This window comes from Ruditapes philippinarum, unplaced genomic scaffold (genome assembly GCF_026571515.1).
Source record: "Ruditapes philippinarum isolate M1 unplaced genomic scaffold, ASM2657151v2 ctg668_1_1_1_1, whole genome shotgun sequence".
NCBI lineage: Eukaryota > Metazoa > Mollusca > Bivalvia > Venerida > Veneridae > Ruditapes > Ruditapes philippinarum.
The window spans coordinates 74,763-98,484 of NW_026865876.1; the positions used below are offsets into that span (position 1 = coordinate 74,763).

A 23,722-nucleotide genomic window follows, 5' to 3' on the forward strand; every position below is an offset into this window, starting at 1 on the left:
CAAAATATGCCAAATGATTAGGCATATTAGATAAAATGTCAACACCTTGTCATTTTTAGCTCCACTTTTTACAAAAAATTACAGTCATGTCCACGTTGCCTTTGCTATCTGCAAACTTTAACCTTGATCATAACTATTTAAGGTGTGAGTGCGTTGTCTTCATACTAGGCCACAACAATCCTTGGGATAAGATCTTCAAGTAGACCAGTCTAAACTTAAACTTTATTCATGAATGATCTTGACCTCCAAGATTAAATTCTGCTTAATTTTTGAACTTTTGCTATTGGTGGCTATAACTTCTTATTTTTGAATGGATGGTCTTCAAACTTGAACATAACAATCTTCTAGGATAGACCTTAATCAAACAGACCTTTACCTTCACTTATCAATGACCTTGACCTTGAAGGTCAATTTATTGTTATTTTCTTTTTTTTAGCTCACCTGAACTAGCTTTTAGGATCTTCTAATGTCCGTCATCCGTCCACATTTTTAGCTCACCTGAGCTAGCTCAGGGTAAGCTTTTAGGATTGTTAAATGTCCATCATCTGTCGTCCTTCCACATTTGTTTGTTAACACTCTAGCGGTCACATTTTTGCCTTGATCATCATCAAACTTTTTCAGGATGATTGTCTAGGTAATTGATCGGATGAGTAAGTTCGAACATGTGTCGTCTCAGATGAAAAACTAGGTCACAGGAGCTAAAAATAGAAAAATCTTGTTAAGACTAGTGGCTAATAATTTGATCCAAATATCCTGGAAACTGGTCTGAAAATTTGTTTTGATGATATCTAGGTTAAGTTCGGGTATGGGTCACCTGGGGTCAAAAAAAAACTAGGTCACAGAAGCTAAAAATAGAAAAATCTTGTTAACACTAGTGGCTACTGTATTGATTTAAATATCCTGCAAATTGTCCTGAAAGTTTATTTTGATAATTTCTAGGTCAAGTTCGAATATGGGTCATGTGGGGTCAAAAGCTAGGTCACACCACCCAAATATGGAAAAACATTGTTAAAAATTTAGTGGTCACATTTTTTTTAATAAATTGTCATCAAACTTGGTCAGGGTGCTTGTCTAGGTAATTGTTCGATGAGTTCGAACATTGGTCATCTTGAATGAAAAACTAGGTCACAGGAGCTTAAAGAAGAAAATCTTGTTCTCACTCTAGTGGCTACTGTTTTGATCGAAATATCCTGGAAATTGGTCTGAAAGTATGTTTTAATGATTTCTAGGTTAAGTTAGAATATGGGTCACCTGGGATCAAAAAATAGGTCACACTGCCCAAATATGGAAAAACCTTGTTAACACTCTAGTGGTCACATTTTTGACTAAATTGTCATCAAACTTGGTCAGGATGCTTTGAGGAGTTTGAACATGGGTTATCTCGAATGAAAAACTAGGTCACAGGAGATAAAAATACAAAAATATTGTTAACACTCTAGTGGCTACTGTTTTGATTTAAATATCCTGCAAATCGGTCTGAAAATTTGTTTTGATGATTTCTAGGTCAAGTTTGAATAATTGCTCGGATGAGTTCGAACATGGGTCATCTTGGTTTAAAAACTAGGTCACAGGAACTAAAAATAGAAAAATATTGTTAACACTCTTGTAGCTACTGTTTTGATCCAAATATCCTTGAAATTGGGCTGAAAGTTTGTTTTGATGATTTCTTGGTCAAGTTTGGATATGGGTAATCTTGGGTCAAAAACAAAGTCACACCACCCGAATATGGAAAATCCTTTTCAACACTATAGTGGTCACATTTTTGATTCACCTGTCATGAAACTTGGTAAGGATGCTTGTCTAGGTAATTGCTCAGATGAGTTTGATGGCTCAGGTGATTGATTTAGGGCCATCCTGGTCCTCTTGTTAAAGATTTACTTAAAACTTTTATTTGTTTGCTTTTGGAAAAAATAAAAAAATTGAGCATTGCCCCGCAGGGCGATGGCTCTTGTTTAACTGAAATACAGAGTACAAGTGAACATTGGGATACAAGACTATTTGGAAGTATCAAATTATAGGTAAGTTAAACTTAACACCTTATATTTCAAAGCTTGTTTAAAAATATATCTTGTTTTACATGTATTTTGTCTGTTAAACACAGCTTTGTCACCATACTTAGTAAGGTGGCCAAGAAAAGATGGGGAAAAAAACACTTAGTATAGTTATTTCTTTTATTTGAGATAACCTTAAAAATTCAAACAATTTGTTTTGACATGCTGTTTTTTTATAGCAATATATAATTACATGATTGTACCAGCATATACACTCAATATGATTTTAATGATCAGCTTGAAGTGCTACTACAAATGTTATAGTATTTGTGTAAAAGTGTTTCTAAAAGATAAAAAAAATGAATTGTTTCAGAATTTCCCAGACCTTGATAAATCCACAAAAATCCAAAAAGAGCTTCTCCCGTTCCAAATGATGTTTCTCTAAACATTTACAAAATTTAATGAAGTTATCCGGTAAGAATCAAACTGCAATAATAACTGTAATACTGTCAAACGAAAAAACCGGAAATTTACCTTATAACTAAGTCTAAAATTTTCCGAACGCATGAATCGGTTCAATGACAGCAGTATTCGATAATTTTTCATACATACGCATCAGGTAACGTTTTATACTGAGCCATGTGATTGATATTTTAGCCAAGTGCCTTAGAATAGAATGAAGTAAGTATTCAGGCTATGTCGAAAATAGGAAAAGTATTATAAACAATATGTAATTCTATAAAGTGGATTATACCAATATAGACCAATGAATAATAAATTTGGGTTTGGGTTTTTGATTTAAAGAAATTTTGTCCATCAAAATGCAGTGCAAATACATTTTATGAAGGTTGAGTAGATTTGGTTGGTCCTCCCTAGAAGGGCGAGTGTTCATAGAAAAATTCATCGAGGCCTGTAATGACATACCAGCGTTCTCAGTAAAAGGATAAAATAAAAAGCATTTAAGCTTTATAAATTATCTCTTAAGGTTGTGTTAAAATTGTAAATATGTTTGTTTCTGAAATAGATAGTGAAAATATACATTTATATTGTTTATAAAAAAGCAACATAGAACATATTTTAAAGTTATATAAATATAAACCTGGCGTGTAGTGTTTCCTAGGAAATGCAGGGTTGTCATTAACATTTTTTGCAGAAGGTTTGTTTTGAACTTGAGGCGGTCATTTCTGTCTTTATCATGCATAACAAAGAGTGTTTTCTTAGTTTTGAGGCGGCCCATAATGCATTTGAGACAGGCATTTTGGCCTCCTGCCGCCTCTTAATGACAACCCTGGAAATGTCTATAAATATTTTATATAATATGCAGTAAAGGGATAAAATGAAATACCAAATGTGAACTAATTACTTAATTCTGCATTTAAGAATTGTGACCATTTCTAGCAATTTATTTCAGGTGAGCAAGCAAGAGCTATGATGGCTTTCTTGTTTGCTCATCTGATCACAAAGTGCTCTTTTGGGCCGTGGTGCGTTGTTAATGCCGTCAAACTTTTTCATATTTTCTTAACACAACATCTCCTTTACAAATAAGCCAATATTGTTTAAACTGAGCAGGAATGTTCTTGGCATGAAGCTCTTTAAATTTTGTTTAAAAAGTTTAATTCCATGCTAAATTCTGGTTGTCATGGAAACCGAAAGAATTTTTTTTTAAAAGATTTTATATCTGCTTTTGTCTATAGTTTACACTATTACTTGTTCCTTGTCATGGAGAGTATTAATATTCAGGTGGGAGATATTCGGGCCATCATGGCTATCAAAACTTTATTCATTTTTGAACTGGTACAGAATGGAATTAAATTAAATAATAGTTTCCATTTAAACTGCTTAAGAATGATGAATCCTATTTTCATGTTTTATAAATCTATGCAGGATTATTCTCCCTTGCCCTATACAAATTTTGGTAGAAACTCAGCATTTGTTCATGGAGCAACAGAATTAATTAACATTATAGCTTTCATTTTGAGACAACAATTTTTACATTAGAATAAAAGCTTCTTAGAAAGATGAGGAAGGATGTTGACTAATCAGGGCTTTTTTTCACAGGTTGGGGAAGCAGTCCAGCCCTTAATTTATGGGAAAATTTGTATGGTATATTTGCAAAAGGGGAAGAAAAAACTTGATGTAAATTTAATTTTTGGGGAAAACTGCATGATTTTAAAGAAATTTTCTTTGGGGAAGCAGCCCTATACCGGCCCCTGTTATAGAAGGTAAAAAAGCCCTGCTAATGCTGCTTCAACTAGGGTCCTCTATTATGTAATGCCTATAAATATATCTGTTTGAACTAAAATTGGCATCATATATTTTCCAAATCATTGCTGGGAAATATTGTAGTAGTAATAAGTTTTAAGTGTGTTTCTTTTATTGTTTGAATATTTTGAATATGGAGTTTTGTTTTTGCCTTTTTTTTTGGGGTCAGTGAGTTGAAAAAGTCATCTGGCGGAGGTTGCCAGGCAGCGCCCGGGCAATGTTTTTTAGATCGGATGTTTGTTTTTGATACAAAAACACCGTCCGATTTTAAAGGCATCCGGGTGGACATCGCCCGGTCCACGCCCAGTGCCCGAATAGAGTATTATAGTATAGTATAGTATTGGTACCCGGATGATTCATGCACAGGCACCGGGCGATCATTGTTTTGTCGTACGGTGATCACGCGGCTTGAGTTTGTTGTAATTGCAGCTTGAGATTTTTAAAGTGGCCAAAATATGTATCTGTGAATTCTTTTGGATTTAACAAGCAAGAACATCATCTTGTCTCTATCAACTGCATGCCTTCTTTGTGGCATATTGACCACTGACTGTCTTTTTAATCATAAAATGCGAAGCATTTACCGCCCGGCGCCCACACGGCAACCGTCCGATCCATATATAAATCGCACAGACCCATCCAGACATAAGGCAGCGACAGCCTGGTCTTTGAATGCTTTCTGTAACGTCAAATCGGAAAAAAATCGCCGGGCTACAGTCTCATTCGTGACCATTCATGTATTCCTGGTAGTTGAAATGATAGCTATGCAAAATTAATAGAATTCATCTAAGAGTAGAATGTATATTGATGAGAAGAATTCAGCAGAAGATAAGAGATTATATGTATTGTAGTGTTCATTGGTACAATGTACCATGATGTAAGTTTCATAAGCGAGAAAAATATCCAACCACATTATTCAATTGCATGAGGTAACATTAAAAACAAGCTTTCTTTATAAACTAGCACTAAAGCATTAAATAGACGAGGGTCACAAACTAGCATTCAATAGCTGAAGGTAACTAACTATTTTTATAGCAGAAAGTGACAGTTTACTGTACCATTTAATAGCAGAAAGTAAGACTGTAGCATTGATTAATAGCAGAAAGTAAAATTGTAGCATTTAATTGCAGAAAGTAAGACTGTAGCTTTAAATAGCAGAAAGTAAGACTGAAGCATTTAATAGCAGAAAGTAACAGACTGTAGCATTTAATAGCAGAAAGTAAGACTGTAGCATTTAATAGCAGAAAGTAAGACTGTAGCATTTAATAGCAGAAAGTAACAGACTGTAGCATTTAATAGCAGAAAGTAAGACTGTAGCAATTAATAGCAGTCTGAAAGTAAGACTATAGCATTTAATAGCAGAAAGTAAGACTGTAGCATTTAATAGCAGAAAGTAAGACTGTAGCATTTAATAGCAGAAAGTAAGACTGTAGCATTTAATAGCAGAAAGTAAGACTGTAGCATTTAATAGCAGAAAGTAAGACTGTAGCATTTAATAGCAGAAAGTAACAGACTGTAGCATTTAATAGCAGAAAGTAAGACTGTAGCATTTAATAGCAGAAAGTAAGACTGTAGCATTTAATAGCAGAAAGTAAGACTGTAGCATTTAATAGCAGAAAGTAAGACTGTAGCATTTAATAGCAGAAAGTAACAGATTGTAGCATTAAATAGCAGAAAGTAAGACTGTAGCATTTAATAGCAGAAAGTAAGACTGTAGCATTTAATAGCAGAAAGTAAGACTGAAGCATTTAATAGCAGAAAGTAACAGACTGTAGCATTTAATAGCAGAAAGTAAGACTGTAGCATTTAATAGCAGAAAGTAAGACTGTAGCATTTAATAGCAGAAAGTAAGACTGTAGCATTTAATAGCAGAAAGTAAGACTGTAGCATTTAATAGCAGAAAGTAACAGACTGTAGTATTTAATAGCAGAATGTAAGACTGAAGCATTAAAAAGAAGAAAGTAAAACTGTAGCAATTAATAGCAGTCTGAAAGTAAGACTATAGCATTTAATAGCAGAAAGTAAGACTGTAGCATTTAATAGCAGAAAGTAAGACTGTAGCATTTAATAGCAGAAAGTAAGACTGTAGCATTTAATAGCAGAAAGTAAGACTGTAGCATTAATTATAGCAGAAAGTAAGACTGTAGCATTTAATAGCAGAAAGTAAGACTGTAGCATTTAATAGCAGAAAGTAAGACTGTAGTATTTAAAAGCAGAATGTAAGACTGTAGCAATTAATAGCAGAAAGTGACAGTTTGTGGTATTTAATACAGAAAGTAACAGACTGTAGCATTTAATAGCAGAAAGTGACAGGTTGTGGTATTTAATAGCAGAAAGTAACAGACTGTAGCATTTAATAGCAGAAAGTAAGACTGTAGCATTTAATAGCAGAAAGTAAGACTGTAGCATTTAATAGCAGAAAGTAAGACTGAAGCATTTAATAGCAGAAAGTAAGACTGTAGCATTTAATAGCAGAAAGTAACAGATTGTAACATTTAATAGCAGAAAGTGACAGATTGTGGCATTTAATAGCAGAAAGTAACAGACTGTAGCAATTAATAGCAGAAAGTGACAGATTGTGGCATTCATTTAAGGCAGAAAGTGACAGATTGTAGCATTTACTAGCAGAAAGTGACAGACTGTAGCAATTAATAGCAGAAAGTAACAGACTGTAGCATTTAATAGCAGAAAGTAACAGATTGTAGCATTTAATAGCAGAAAGTAACAGACTGTAGCATTTAATAGCAGAAAGTGACAGATTGTAGCATTTAATAGCAGAAAGTAACAGACTGTAGCATTTAATAGCAGAAAATGAGTCTGTAGCATTTAATAGCAGAAAATGACAGACTGTAGCATTTAATAGCAGAAAATGACAGACTGTAGCATTTAATAGCAGAAATGATAAAAAACAACAGAAATAGATAAAAATAGCATTCGGAAGTATCTGTAGTTTTAGTAGAGGATATCATTATGTAACATTTTAGACTAGAAACACTTAACTGGAATATGATAGTATTTTAATGTTTAAGTTTCTGACAGTGGTGTTATATGTTAGCATGCGATGGTAGATTATAGTTAATGAGCAGAAGAATTCTATTTGCATATATTTGTTTCTACAAAAGCCAGTTATGTTGACTCTATGAAGCAGAAACTATTGATTGGGCATGACGGAGACTGGCTGTTTACTCTGGAAATTTTCCACAGAAGCTTTAAGCAGCCATTGATTTTTGTTAAGTTACAGGGTTCATAATGAGAGTAATTGATAGCTTCCATTGTATGTGTGTGTAGAATGGTAGTTATATGAGATATGGGAAAATAAATTGTGAATAAACTCCATAAATTGTTGTAGAAACAATGTAAACTGTTAAAACATTGAATGTTGTATTTATGACTTTGTAAGGGGCTGATTTGTTCTAGATTTTGTTGGAGAAGAAACACATGTGTTTTATTAATGAAAATACTTAACAACTGGAGCAGTGGATGTGTTACTTGAATGATTTTGTCTGTTTCTTTATTATTCTCATCTTTTCAAAGATATTCACACTATGAAATATTTAGGATAGCTGCCAAATATATGCACATGCATTGTTGTGTGTCTGCTAGTGAATTATAGCATGCAACCGTCTGGGGTTATATACTGTTATTGTAGATGTAAATATACAAAAACATATCAACAGATTTTTAATCAGGATACTTGTGGGTGCTTTTAGCTGATTAATGAAATAAAAATGTTATATGTGATGAAATTGTTGAAATAAATGATGAACTGGTGGACATGTATTCAGATTATATTAATATTTTAGTTTGTATCTAGTTGTATACTCTAAGATCATGTTAAAGTTTTTATGTGGTTGTATACCCAAGGATCATAATTATTAAAGTTGGTATCTGGTTGTATACCCTAGGATCATGTTTATGTTGGTTTCTGGTTGTATACCCTAGGATCATGTTTATGTTGGTTTCTGGTTGTATACCCTATGATCATGTTTATGTTGGTTTCTGGTTGTATACCCTAGGATCATGTTAAAGTTGGTATCTGGTTGTATACCCTAGGATCATGTTTATGTTGGTATCTGGTTGTATACCCTAGGATCATGTTAAAGTTGGTATCTGGTTGTATACCCTAGGATCATGTTTATGTTGGTATCTGGTTGTATACCCTAGGATCATGTTTATGTTGGTTTCTGGTTGTATACCCTAGGATCATGTTAAAGTTGGTATCTGGTTGTATACCCTAGGATCATATTAAAGTTGGTATCTGGTTGTATACCCTAGGATCATATTAAAGATCATGTTAAAGTTAATGTATCTGTTTGTATACCCTAGGATCATGTTTATGTTGGTATCTGGTTGTATACCCTAGGATCATGTTAAAGTTGGTATCTGGTTGTATACCCTAGGATCATGTTTAAGTTGGTATCTGCTTTATATTAAAGTTTGTATCTGGTTGTATACGCTAGAATCATATTGAAGTATGTATCTGGTTTTATACTCTATGATCATGTTAAAGTTTGTATCTGGTTGTATACGCTAGAATCATATTGAGGTTTGTATCTGGTTGTATCACTATGATCATGTTAAAGTTGACATTGGTTGAACACATTGAAGCTGGTATTTGGTTGAATACCTATAATACTTGTCAAAGAAACCTTTTTTAAGTTTTATGTACATAAAAGGGTTAATATTATAAAATACATAATATAAAATATTTTATGTCAAGTGTTTAAGTATTTATACATAGTGAATAACCTTTCTTTTCACTTTGAGAATAATGATAATTCTTTTTATATAGATACACTAGTCTGCTTGCTATACAGTTTATAGCCAATAGGTGTGTGTTAAATGCTCGGAATTTCAAGTATATAGATATTGCAAACATAGAAAGTACTTCATGTAATTATTCTTGAGAGATAAAATGTTTCTTGGCAAGTTATGATGTGAATTATTTTGCTTAATTTTTGGAAAATTTGAAAATAAGATATTTCAATTTTTGTTCTTTAGAAAAAATGGATTTCAGAAAGGTATAGTTTAATTATGAATACCATTGACTGTCATCATAGTTGAGTGTTTCACTCACAGATAGAATCAGTTTTGTCTGTAGTGCATCCATTAATGATTTAGTTATCATTATTTCCAGAAGTGAAGGAATATTGTCACATTGATTTTATTAGTGCTTGGAAAATAGATTTGAGGCTTAAGTTACCATGTTAAGATAACATAGAGACAATTTACAACATATCCAACAAAGATCATGGTTTTGCTCCCATGGCAACATTAAATATGTTATGCTTATTTCTACATTTAAGGAAATGGCAGAATATTTGACAACAAAAATATTGTGTTGAAATGCTAGGAATTTGTATGATATCATCTTATTAAATTGTTTGGAATACAGGGAAACAGAATATAGAATTATTGATTAAACTACTGAAATTTTCTCCTTTACTGCTTCACTGTATTTGTTGAGAGTTAAGATCAGAGTATTTACTAGCGGGCATAACTGGAGAAAATCAGCAATTCTACATTTTATTGAGGATCTGTTTAAGTGTGAAAAATAAAAACCATTTTGTGCAGATTGGTCTTGGATAAAGGAAAATTTGTTGTTAAAATGGCGGAGGAGACAATATATCTGTGCAAGTTCCGTGTATCGGTTGATGGAGATTGGTTATGTCTCCGAGAGTTGAGTGATGTTCAGTTTGAAGTTCCACCATCTCTTAGTAATTCAATGATAGAAGATGATGGTTAGTATATCATTTCTTTATCAGTTTATTTTGTGACTGTATTAAGTTATTTTTAAGGAAGATTTGTGTCAATAGTTTCTGTAATTAGATCTGTGAGTACTGTGTAGTAGCAAAATAATAGCTTTACTTTGACCAGTATTGAAAAATGACATGTCATTTCCATCAAAATACACTATTAGGTGCATATAGCCTGATTGAAGGGACTTAGTTGTGAGTTAACTTTGCAATAATATGAACAACTTCAGGAAGACTTTTACACCAGTAAAGAACCAGGCCAACATGCGCATTTGTGCAGTCTGACCAGACTATATTGTTGATAGCTCATTTTTTTATATTAAATTCTGTTTAACTTTGAATGGACAGTGAGCAAATTTATTAAAGAAATACAGCAGCTTAGGGATTAAGATTTTATTTTACTGATTGATGTCTGACATTTCATATTTCATATCATAAATGCACTGTTTACTTGTTAGCAGGTAGTTCATTGTTATCCTCAATCACAGAATGTTTTCACACATGTTGAAATGCTTATATGTATATGAAAATGGATTTAAAAACCTGAAATTTCAATGTGTTTCTTTATTTCTTCATTTATTTATCACGGTGTACGGACATAATCCCCTTCGGACAAAATCCCCTTCATGTATTTTTGTATATCTGGACATAATCCCCTTCATGGGTGGACATAATCCCCTTCATGTGTGAAATTTTGAAGTGGACAAAATCCCCTTCATAAAATTGCTACCTAGGACAAAATCCCCCTCAGAGGAATTTTCGGTTTATAAAGTGGGTATGAGAGTTATAAAGTGGGTATGAGAGCGACATGCTGTATTATGCTGTGTAGTAAATATCTATCTTAATGTATAAATATCAGCAGAAAAGCACATTCAATTAGCACATTTTAATCACATTAAAATTGCTTTGTTAAAGCATTCATAACAATCAATCAAGTAGTGCAGTGATCTCGGTTTAATAAATTATCACTCTTTCATCAATAGAAATTGTAACAATGGATAGTATATCAATTAGAATTATCAACTTATACAATCAATGAAACAATTATTGGCTAATAAATTTTTTTTCATACTAATCAATTTAAAACAATTTAAGAAATTTCCTAATCAAATATGTGTTATGCAGTTGATAATTTACCATAATATTTTTAATGAAAACTTCTAAACTAAATAAAGGTTAACTATTGATACATAATTATAAATAAAAAAAACAAAAGTTCATTATTCATCAATTTTTAGGGAGTATAATAATACATTATTCATCAATTTTTATGGAGCATAATCATACATAAGAAACCTATGAAACAAGGGGATTTTGTCCGGGTAGTGAAGGGGATTTTGTCCAGCCTTGCAAAAACATGAAGGGGATTATGTCCACCCATGAAGGGGATTTTGTCCGGGTAGGCGAAGGGGATTTTGTCCAAAGGGGATTATGTCTGACATTCATTTATCACACCTTCCCAACCCTCTGTACCTACACAATGTATGTATGTCATGTTAGGTAACTAATTTATGATAATAGAGTCTTAATTGCTACATTATATTTGAAGTGTAAGTGCCAATGTGTATACAGCAGATGGTCAGCTTTAATATCTTTAGGAATTTCATTTTCAAAGTGCTTAATTTAACCACCCAAAAGTACACACCTGGCTCTATTCTTGTCATGTATAGTGGTCAGTCTGCATAGAGATGCATACACACCTGGCTCTATTCTAGTCGTGTATAGTGGTCAGTCTGCATATAGACGCATACACGCCTGGCTCTATTCTAGTTGTGTATAGTGGTCAGTCTGCATATAGACGCATATAACACGCATGGCTCTATTGTAGTCGTGTATAGTGGTCAGTCTGCATATAGACGCATACACGCCTGGCTCAATTGTAGTCGTGTATAGTGGTCAGTCTGCATATAGACGCATACACGCCTGGCTCAATTGTAGTCGTGTATAGTGGTCAGTCTGCATATAGACGCATACACGCCTGGCTCTATTGTAGTCGTGTATAGTGGTCAGTCTGCATAGAGATGCATACACGCCTGGCTCTATTCTAGTCGTGTATAGTGGTCAGTCTGCATAGAGATGCATGCATGCCTGGCTCTATTCTACGCCTGGCTCTATTCTAGTCGTGTATAGTGGTCAGTCTGCATAGAGATGCATACACGCCTGGCTCTATTCTAGTCGTGTATAGTGGTCAGTCTGCATAGAGATGCATACACGCCTGGCTCTATTCTAGTTGTGTATAGTGGTCAGTCTGCATAGAAGTGCATACACGCCTGGCTCTATTGTAGTCGTGTATAGTGGTCAGTCTGCATATAGACGCATACACACCTGGCTCTATTGTAGTTCTGTATAGTGGTCAGTCTGCATATAGACGCATACACGCCTGGCTCTATTGTAGTCGTGTATAGTGGTCAGTCTGCATATAGACGCATACACGCCTGGCTCTATTGTAGTCATGTATAGTGGTCAGTCTGCATATAGACGCATACACGCCTGGCTCTATTCTAGTTGTGTATAGTGGTCAGTCTACATATAGACGCATGCACGATCTATGATTGTTTTTCATTACAATAAGTATTGCAATACTAGTACCTGTTGACTGTATTGTAGTATGGGTTTTGCTTTATCAGTGAACTGTGCACCCCTACTCTATATTGGTAGTATTTAACTGTTGGAAATTTAAATATTTCGATTTTAGGTAATGCTTAAACTGTGATATAAAGATTAACATGGTATTTCTATTCTTATACCTTATCTATTTTAGATCGAGATCCAAGGACAATAGAAAGAGCGAATTTATTAAATGTTTCAAAGTTGATAATTAAAGAGTTAATAGACTCATCAATGGCACATGGAAGAATGCTTGACGATGATCATGAACCCCTGCAACAGTTTTTTGTCGTTCTGGAACATGTTTTGAGACATGGACTGAGACGTTAGTATTTTCATGGGTGACACTTTGTAATTTTTCATACAAAAATAATCAGACTATTTGTAGTTATGTTTTAGTTCAGTTTATTTGAATTTGGTCAGTATCATCACACTTATGTTATATCTTGTAAGGAAGCAGTGGCTTCACAATATTGTTTTACTACACTCTTACTTTAATGTTATCAAGACATGTATTATATCTTGATATTAACTGTTTTAACAATGGTAGTTTAATGTAGTAAAAATACATCATTAAACATCAAATTATTCTCTCTTTTTTGTTTCAATTTCATTCACAGTCATCACAAATTTTATTGATGAATATTCTCAATGTCTTATGAACCTGATTTATCTGCACTCTAAAAACTTGTTTAAACCTTTAACACAAATTGTCTCTATACTAATAGAGTTGTTTATTGATGAGAATGATGTATGACCCTGCTAAGGTTATACAGTATTAACAAATATTGAAGACTTGAAGTACAATATTATTTTAGCTGCATAGTTGAATGTAATACATTGTACTATGAACATACATGATTGTAGTGTACTTGTATTGAAGTTCAGTACCATTTTAATATAGTCTCAATGACTTAAATTTGATGTTTTGTTCTGTAAATTTATGAGCTTTATAATGAATCAGTTAGTTACAGACATTCATCAGGAAAAAATCAATTATGGAAAATACTTGATTTAACATAAACATATGATTGAAAATGAGAGTTGAAATTGCTATGGTGTATCGTTATGTATTTATATATCTCCAGCAAAGAAGAGTATCCTGAGAGATCGTAGAGATTTTTGGTGTGTCCTTGAGCTAGTTGAGAAGTTTGCACCAGAGGCTGCAGACATAACTTCCACTGTGAGAGATATGCCTCATCTAAAGTAAGATATTATCACCTTCATACATCTATATGCTTTGTTTTAAATCAGGCCAAATTTTACTATTTCTCAAAAATTTAATTCTTGTCTTGGAGGGACCTTACAGCTTTGCAGTTTATTTAGGAAGCTAAATGTTTAGGGTTGTATGTCAGATTTTAATCTTTTACTTGTAATTTTAATTGTGTATAATATTATTTTCTTGCCTTACTATAAAAGAATCTAATTGTTCTTGCTCTTTGAATCATTCTCCGCCAGTGCCTGTGTTAGAGTGAATTTATTTTCCCTAGCACTTATGTTAAGGTCAATTATTTTCCCTAGCACTTGTGTTAGAGTGAATTATTTTCCCCTAGCACTTTTGTTAGAGTGAATTATTTTTCCTAGCTCCTGAGTTAGAGTCAATTATTTTCCCTAGCACCTGAGTTAGAGTGAATTATTTTCCCAAGTGAATTATTTTCTCTAGTACCTGCATAATAGTTTTATTTTCTGCAACGCCTGTGTCAGAGTGGCTACGCCCTCGTGGTATCATTCCTGGCATCCGAACTCCAAACAGTGATTTTATTGAGTGATAAAATCACTGTTTGGGATATATTATTTCTTAATTATTGTCCCCAGCACCTGTGTTAGAGTAAGTATTTTCCCTGGCATTGTGTTGGTGTGAATCATTTTTCCCCACATCTATGTTGGTCTGAATATTGCTAGTGAAATTATTTTGTTCTTATAGGGAAACATTACACCAGTCTCCAGCAAATATGGTGTATAGGCGGTCAGACAATGAACTGTCTTGTTGTAAAATTATTTACTCATGGTGGAAGTTATTTTATCAACAGTTTATTCCTTTGGTTTACCACCAGATATATTGAAAAGTTGTCACATTACATAATGGACACTGTTTGGGATAACTTAAAGGTTTTTTTTCATTATCATAAAATTTGATGATAGATATTGTATTATTGTTATTTACAATGTGTCATGTGATTACAGGACTCCGCTTGGAAAGGCGAGAGCATGGTTGAGATTAGCAGCAATGCAGAAATGTCTTGCAGATTATTTTAAACTTCTCATTGAAAAGAGAGAAATGGTTTTAACGTAAGTATGGCTTGAGATAAAATTTTGTGTTATACATTGCTAAATTTTTTAAGTTAAGATAAAAGGTTTATTGATTTATAGACTAATGATACTAGGCTTCTGAAGATGAGTTTGAAATTATAATTTAATGTTTGTATTGACCTGTTTTTCTGTGTTAATTTGACTGTATTGATGCTTGATTATTCTGTAGAGTAGTGTATAAATCTTATTACTGGAGTATTTATAAAAAACTAAAATTCATCCATTGTTGATGAAATAACTGAAAATATATAGGGAATACAATTGAAATTTAGATGTTTTGTCATCGACTTACATATTGATTGTACATTAATTATCAAAGTTTATATTATAAGTGATATGAAGTATATAAATATCACAATAAACATTGTTTTATGTTTGTTGTAGTGATTTTTATGAGCCTGGTGCATTTTTAATGGAGGATGAAGGAACTGTGATAGCAGGTCTGTTGGTAGGACTCAATGTGATAGACTGTAACCTTGGAATCAAGGATGAGGACCTTGACCAACCAGTATGTATACTTATTTCAGTAACCCAGTCTGGTGACTATACTTTCATCTGTTATCCATTTTGATATTTGAAATTTATCAGTAGAATTAAGTATGGAATATTACTTTATCCAAATATACAGTATGTACTCTAATTAAAAACTAGGGAAAATATTTAAATTGTTTTACATTTTCAAACTTGACTTTAGTAAATAATGACAAATTATTGTTATTAAATTACAGATGGGTGTGATAGATTTTAGTTTATATTTGAAAGACACAAGACTGGCTGACACAGATCAGGATTCAGAGAGGCAGGTTTTTTCAGTTACTTATTTTGACCTTGCATTGATTATAAATGCCACCATCACATTGATTATAAATGCCACCATCACATTGATTATAAATGCCACCATCACATTGATTATAAATGCCACCATCACATTGATTATAAATGCCACCATCACATTGATTATAAATGCCACCATCACATTCATCTTTACCCTTAACCTGCTAGAACCGAAATTAGTTTTGTTCACCAGTATAAAACTAAGCCAGCTGTGCAGTCTGACCAGGCTCTATAATGTTTATAGGTCACTTTTAGGTTGAATTTTTGAAGAATTGTGAGAGCTATTATACTCACCACCTATTATACTCACCAGCTATTATACTCACTAAGGCATCAGTGTCACACTTTGGTTAAGTTTTTTGCTTGCAAATTGGTATCTCCAAAACTACTGAAGGAAATAGGTTAAAACTTCACACACTTATTTGAGAGCATAATCAGAGGTCAATGTCCAAGGCCCATAACTCTAACATGGAATTTTTACAGAATTTTGGCCCTTTTTGAACTTACTAAATTCTACATTAGCTAGGCTTTCGTTTTACTATCAAGCACTAAGAATAGTCTAGCATGATGCTGTCTGACTGACAGCTGTTAATTTATATTTTAAATTGAAATCATAAACTATGTCGGTTTTAAATCAGGCCAAATCCATTAGACAAATTCAACAGGTTAAGGGTTAACAACAAAATATCTGTACAAGATAAATATGGTATTTATAAATTGTCACATTGTGCAGGCTTCGATGAATTTTTCTATTAATTTACTCGCCCTTCATAAAATGTACTTGCCCTGCATTTTGACGGACAAAAATACAAAAATGTAGTTAAAATCAAAAACACATGACTTACACATATACTTTTTACCTGTTTATAACAGTATAATCAGCTTTATAGAATTACATATTGTTTATAATAAATTTCATTCTTTTAATATATAATCTTCGACATAGCCAGAATACTTATTTCATTCAAATTCTAATGCACTCGGCTGAAATATTTACCTTATATAATAAAACTTTACTGATAGCCTATGAATAAAACATTGTCAAATGCTAACTGACTGTTGTTACGGAATTGATTCATCATTCCCGTTTGGTAAAGTTTTATACTTAGCTATGAGGTTAATTTCCGGTTTTCATTTGACAGGTATTATGATTGAAATAGTGTCTGCAGTTTAATTTTTTATTGAATAACTTCATTTATAAATGTTAAGAGAAACATCATTTGTATCGGGAAAATCTTACTCTCTCTACCTCGCCTGTCCCGAGTTTGTCAAGGCCTGTTGTGGTGATAGTTTTTCTTGTTGATATTGCTGACATTGAGTCACTTTTCTCTCACATATTTTGGTTTGTATCTAAATCTTGAAAACTTAATGTTCATCTATACGTTTGTGTTGTTGTTGTTTTTTTCTTGTCTGCATATGACTTGAGACAACACAAAAAACATTCAGGGTCTGCCTACATCAAGACATCTTGCCAATGCCATTATCTGTGATAGTGACATAAAAATCAACAAAATCCACACCTGTGTTTAAAACATATAATATCAAAGAAAGGTAGAGGCATCAATACATTACCCTATCATTAATTTTGACAAAATTGTTCTCACTTATCAATTTTAAATTTTAGTTAAGGATTTTGTTCTAGGTTATGCTTTGAGACTAGGAATATTTGAAAATAAACAATGAGCTCAACTTAGAATATTCTAGCATATCACCATGAAGACATTCTTTGTTGCCCGTATTCTCAATAAGTAATAAAATATTTAACCTATTATATATTATCAGTGCTGCCATGCAGGAGAAGATGCAGACTATCCTAGACCAGAAAAATTATCTTGAAGAGCTCAACCGACACCTTAAGTAAGTTACTTTCTTCAATCTAACCTATTTCTCTATATATGTGTGAAAGCTAGTGTGTGCGCAGTTAGTGATGCTATCCAATTTCAAAACTATTCTTAAAATAAGTTGCAGGACATTGTTGTTTCTGTACCTAGCTTTAAATTGTCTGTGTACTGTTTTTCTCTACCCCTATTGTAAAAGAGAAATGTTTAAATAAATTATAAGTGAATAACATAAAATCTATATTGAGATCATTGCTGTTTAACTTTACAGAAAATAATTGTAACATACCTGTTTCATGTTTGATATACTGGTCATGAATTTATGAATTAACAAGTATGCAAATGAGTTACTTCAGTCTTTTGAAGAAATATATGCAGTTTCTCAAAAGCTATTTAATGTGCACATTACATGAACCTTATTATTGTCAAGTGCTAAATATAGAGTTAAGATGATTGTTGATCTCAGTACTAATACATTATGACAGAACAATCTCATGTTTGTTTTTATCTTTTACTTCAGCACAACAGTAGCAAATCTTCAGCAGAAGTTAGAAATGTGTAACACAACTAATGCCTTGATGAAAGAAGATCTTGCCATTGCGAAAAATACAATTCTTGAATTAGAAGATGAGAAATTGAGCGCAGAATCCCAAAGAGATACAATTCTTCATGTACACAAACACCATATTGAGGTGTGTCCTAAATGCGGCTTTAAACTAGAACCAGATAACAATAATTCTAAATCAAATACTTGAAATATATATTAATGTACAATGTTCTTTACATTCTTTAATTACAGTATATCATGTGCAATAACAGTTGTGCAATATTTGGTCAATTTTCATGTAATATGACACCATAAAAAGTCCAAGTTTTTTGTCAATTTGCTTGAAAATGTAACATGCTGTTTATGCTTAATGTCTGGGAGGAAATATGAATCTCTCTGTCCATTCTACCTTGTGATAAATGCATCAAAATAAAGAACAGTTTCTAAAGAAGTAGTTCCATCACATTAACTTGCATGGCACCTTACTGATATATACAATTATGGCTCTAATTATGCTCATTCTTATATACCTGCATCAACTTCAGTTAAAATGCTTGAATGCCATTTGGGATTATCTGTATTCTTACAAAAGGTCAAGGCATGATATTGTCTTGTATGTTAATATCATTATCATACCATTGACAAAGTTATTCCTCTACTTCACTGACCTATTATATCATCTGATTCTAGATACAAATTGTCCTCTTAACATCATTTTCTCATTAGATATTGAAAAACATGTTTCATTTTTTACAATGAACTTTATAAAATATTATAAAATATCACTATGGCAACAGAAAGTGAATCATGTCAAGGACACAAAAGAAAATACAGAGGTGAATGAAGTTACTAAAGATGATACCGAGATTAAAGAAGACCATATAGAAGAAAGTGAGATGACAGGTGATGAGGATGAGATCGTACAAGATCAAAATGGTAGAAATGAGATCCCTCTCAATGAAGAATTAGAAGCTGCAATGAAACATCACAAGACTGAGTCTTTTGAGGATATCCCTAATGAAGCAGATACAGCCAATATTGTAGAGCCTTCCACTCTTACTGTAACATCTGCTCCAATGCACATACCTACCCTGATTCAAAGTTCTTCAAGTCCTAGAGACATCTTTATGCCACTGATATCAAAGTTCCGCTCTGGATCTACAGGTTCCAGTCCAAAGAAATCCAAAGTATTTGGTTTTCATTATATCCCTGCACATTGTCACAATCTTTTCCTACATACATTGTACCTTTCCAATTTAACCCTTTCCCCCATGAGCATATTGTGAAAAATGGCCATTTTTACTGAAAAGCCTCCTCTTACAAGTTCAAACTCAATGAAACTATGAAAAATGCTTCAATACTAATCAAACTTGGCACAAATGTTGACTGGACCATTGCCTTTGTGACGACATGCTCAGTCTTAAATTTCCTGTTACCATGGCAACGAGGGGACATCTCAAAATTGCCAAAACTCACTATTTTGCCTCGATTTTTCCATCAAAATTTATTTCAAAGTGCTGCAACTTCTCAAGGGATTGATATAGAGTCAAAGGCTTTTCAGCGTTGGTTACACGTTATATTATGATCGACCTGGGGTCATTTTTAGCCTCCCACAAGTCCAAAATTTTCTTGGCGATGAGGGGGACTCCGCCCCCCTTCAAACCCCCCTAACAGAAGGGGGCACATCCCCCTTCTGGCAACCCCCTGATGTATCTTTTGGATGGGGGGCGGCGCCGAAAAAGTGCTTAATTTTTTGACCAACATTTCTTAAACGAAAACATGTGTTTGGGGCCCAAATAGGACATTTTTTCACTATTTGAGGCCTAAAAAAAGGGGGGGGGGTCGAAAATGCGTTGTTTCGCGTATATATGTGGTAAAGGGTTAAGGGACACAATAGACAAATTTACTATATTTATAAACATGAAAACAAAATCATGTTGAAAACCATGTAAGTGAACATTGCCAAATGAAGAACGTAAAATAAGGTCAATATAACTCCCAATTTTGAAATGCTTAATTCATAGCTATAAACTAGCATTTTGCTTTTCCTTCAATGCAATAACATACACATTCAAATTTAATAGACCTTAACTGACTCACATCATTTATACTCTTTCAGCTCACAGAAAGTGTTCAAAATTGTCATATTTTCAAGGGGCCAATCTTTATAACGCATGATGTCTTCCTAAACCTCAATCATGTTGTTAATTTCTATTGATCAATGTTGATTAGAATTGTATATAGACTGATGAGAAGTTACGGAATATTTATGGTTGTTTGAGTGTTAAGTGTTGCTTTTTTGATTTGTCAAAATAACATTTCTGATTGGTTGAATGTTTTAAATGAAAACATGTGCTGTTGGAACACTGATAAAGGTGTGCTTAAACCTATTTATTGTAAAATAAACTTGTATTGTTGTGAGAATAAATCATGAAATTGTTGTTTTCTCTTTTTCTTATCAAACATGTACTAAATAATACTACCTAAAATAAAAATTAATTTCATTTTTAGCTTGACTTTTTTTCGAAGAAAATAGAGGTATTGTGACAGTCATGGCGGCATTGAAGTTGCTCGCAAACAACCTTGATCAAAATTTTTTTAAGTTTCTGGTGTATGGTCTTCACACTTGGCCACAAAATTCTTTTGGACAAGACCTTCAAGTAGACTCGACTAAACTTGACCTTCATTTATAAATGACCTTGACCTTCAAGGTCAAATATCTAAATTTTGCTTGATTGTAACTATTAGTGGCTATAAATTTTTAGCTCACTTGAGCTAGCTCAGGGTGAGCTTTTAAGATTGTTGAATGTCAGCAGTCCGTCCACATTTGTTTGTTTACACTCTAGTTGTCACATTTTTGCCTCAATCATCATCAAACAATGAACAATGTCAGGGTGCTTGTCTAGATAATTGCTTGGATGAGTTCGAACATGGGTCATAGGAGCTAAAAATAGAAAAATCTTGTTAACATTCTAGTGTATACTGTTTTGATCCAAATATCCTGGAAATTGGTCTGAAAGTTTATTAAGATGATTTCTAGGTCAAGTTCGAATATTGGTCACCTGGGGTCTGAAACTAGGTCACACTGCCCAAATAAGGAAAAACCTTGTTAACACTCTAGTGGTCACATTTTAACTTAATTGTAATCAAACTTGGTCAGGATGTGTGTCTAGTTAATCAATTGGATGAGTTCAAACATGGGTCATCTCGGATGAAAAACTAGGTCACAGGAGCTAAAAATAGAAAAATCCTTTGAACACTAGTGGCTACTGTTTTTGATCCTAATATCCTGGAAATAAGTTTGAAAGTTTGTTTTGATGATGTCTAGGTCAAGTTTGAATATGTGTCACCTGGGGTCAAAAACTAGGTCACAACGCCCAAATATGGAAAAAAACCTTGTTAACACTTTAGTAGTCACATTTTTTACTCAATTGCCATCATATTTGGTCAGGATGCTTGTCTAGGTAATTGCTAACATGAGTCGGAACATGGTTCATCTCTGATGAAAAACTAGGTCAAAGGAGCTAAAAATAGAAAAATCCTATTAACTCTAGTGGCTACTGTTGTTATCCAAATATCCTGTAACTTGGTCTGCAAGTTTGTTTTGATGATTTCTAGGACAAGTTTGAATATGGGTCACCTGGGGTCAAAAAGTAGGTCATACGGCCCAAATATGGAAAAACCTTGGTAACACTCTAGTGGTCACATTTTTTACTCAAATTGTCATTTAACTTCAGGATGCTTGTCTAAGTAAAAACTCTGATGAGTTTGATGGGTCAGGTGAGCAATCTAAGGCCATCTTGGCCCTCTTGTTTTATTTTGGAATGGATTGTCTTCAGATTTGAACACATGAACCTTTTAGGATAGACCTTCAAGTTAACCAAACAGACCTTGACATTCACTCATAAATGACCTTGAACTAGAAGGTCAAATTATTGAAATTTTCATGTTTTTGCTGTAACTGGCTATAACATTGTTATTAATGAATGGATTTACTTCATATTAACTTTTATGTATATCAAACTCAACTTGATCTTGGCTCTTTTATGACCTTGACCTTGAATGTTAAATTATTGAATTTTCACTGATTTTGCTATAATTGACTTTAACTTTGTAACAAATGAAAGGATTTTCTTCATACTTGGACAAAACAACCTTTTGGATGAGACCTTCTCAAAAATTTAACTTACCTTGAGCTTTAAATGAGTTGACCGTTAAGGTCAAATTATTGAATTTTGGTTAAATTGTCATAATTTTGTTATTTATGTACAAATTTGCTTTATACTTGGGCAAAACAAGACTTGTTTCCAAACAGACATATTGAATAATTAAGATGTGACCTCAACCTTTAATTGACTGACCATCAAGGTCAAATGAAAGAAATTTTGCATGTTTTTTTCTGTAACTGGCTATAACTTTGTTATTTATGACTGGATCAACTTCATATTAAGATACAACTTTTAAGTCAAGACCTTTATGTATATCAAGCTCAAATTTCCCTTTACTCATGTAAGATCTTGAAGGTCAGATTATTGAATTTTCACACATAATTGCTATAATTGGATGTAACTTGGTAAGGCCAATAATTTAGATGTAATCTTGACCTTTAATTTACCTTGCTAACTTTCTAGCTGACTTAGATAATTTGACGAAGTGTCCTTCTTTCTTGTCCTTTGATGTACAATTATGCAATTTGGACTATGTGCACAGTTTTAGATATGAAATCAAACTTACAAATCAGCTGACCTAGATAATTTGAGAAAGTGACCTATTTTCTTGTCCTTTGATGTACAGTTATGAAATTTTGACAAATAGCACAGTTTTAGATGAAAGATCACCTGACCTAGATAATTTGATGAAATGATCTACTTTGTTGTCCTTTTGATGTACCACTATGAAATTTCTACCATGTGCACAGTTTCAAATGTTAAACTGATCATTGAACATTATGGTAATGATTCATACTTGGACAAAACAACAAGTTTGACTTAGACCTACCTATTGAAATTTAACAAAAAATAGGAAAAAACTTTTTTTCTTTAATATTCTTTTTAAAGATTTGTTTCAACCTTTTAATTTGCTTTTAGAAAAAGAAAAAAGCGTTGCCCCCTCCGACCATGGCTCTTGTTCCCTTTTGATAACACTACAAATAGAGTCCACTTTATCTAAATTTGACTGTAAAAGATTGATGGTAAATGTAACTTGATCTATAACTTAAGAAATGATATTGTGGCAGAGTTGACTAGACTATGGCATTACAAGGAGCATTCTGAAATAACCGAGACAATATCGATTAATTTAAGGCATTTTACAAGGTGTACTCTGGAATGTAACTTGGACAGAATTGGTTAAATGAGAAAATTCAAGGTGCATTCTGGAATAACTGGGACAGAATCAGTTAAATAAGGCATTTCAAGGTCCATTCTGGAATAACGTGAGATAGAGTTGGTTAAAGTAAGGCATTGCACTCTTGAATATGGTTAAAATCACAAGGTGTACTCTGGACTCCATTTGTAATATGCAATGACTTAATAATGAAAATGTTCATTGACTTTTGTGAGGCTAAGTAAGGAGGAAAGT

The 23,722-nt window shown here is 33.1% G+C and overlaps 1 protein-coding gene across 4 annotated transcripts in view; it reads left to right on the top strand.

Annotated features, from left to right (window-relative positions):
- LOC132730625 (RUN and FYVE domain-containing protein 2-like) overlaps positions 1–23,722 on the top strand; it is a 71,544-nt gene that overhangs the window by 12,744 nt on the left and 35,078 nt on the right. Inside the window, exons 1-10 of one of the 4 annotated variants that reach the window (XM_060716596.1) lie at positions 6,931–7,751; positions 9,557–9,991; positions 12,768–12,938; positions 13,702–13,819; positions 14,798–14,902; positions 15,308–15,431; positions 15,652–15,722; positions 17,540–17,614; positions 18,116–18,287; positions 18,940–19,329. In XM_060716596.1, coding sequence (XP_060572579.1) covers positions 9,859–9,991; positions 12,768–12,938; positions 13,702–13,819; positions 14,798–14,902; positions 15,308–15,431; positions 15,652–15,722; positions 17,540–17,614; positions 18,116–18,287; positions 18,940–19,329 — 1,359 coding nt within the window. In that variant the 5' untranslated portion in view covers positions 6,931–7,751; positions 9,557–9,858. Of the gene's footprint in view, positions 1–6,930; positions 7,752–8,323; positions 9,992–12,767; positions 12,939–13,701; positions 13,820–14,797; positions 14,903–15,307; positions 15,432–15,651; positions 15,723–17,539; positions 17,615–18,115; positions 18,288–18,939; positions 19,330–23,722 lie in introns of those variants that run through there. The other 3 variants (XM_060716594.1, XM_060716593.1, XM_060716597.1) reach the window with 3 other exon arrangements.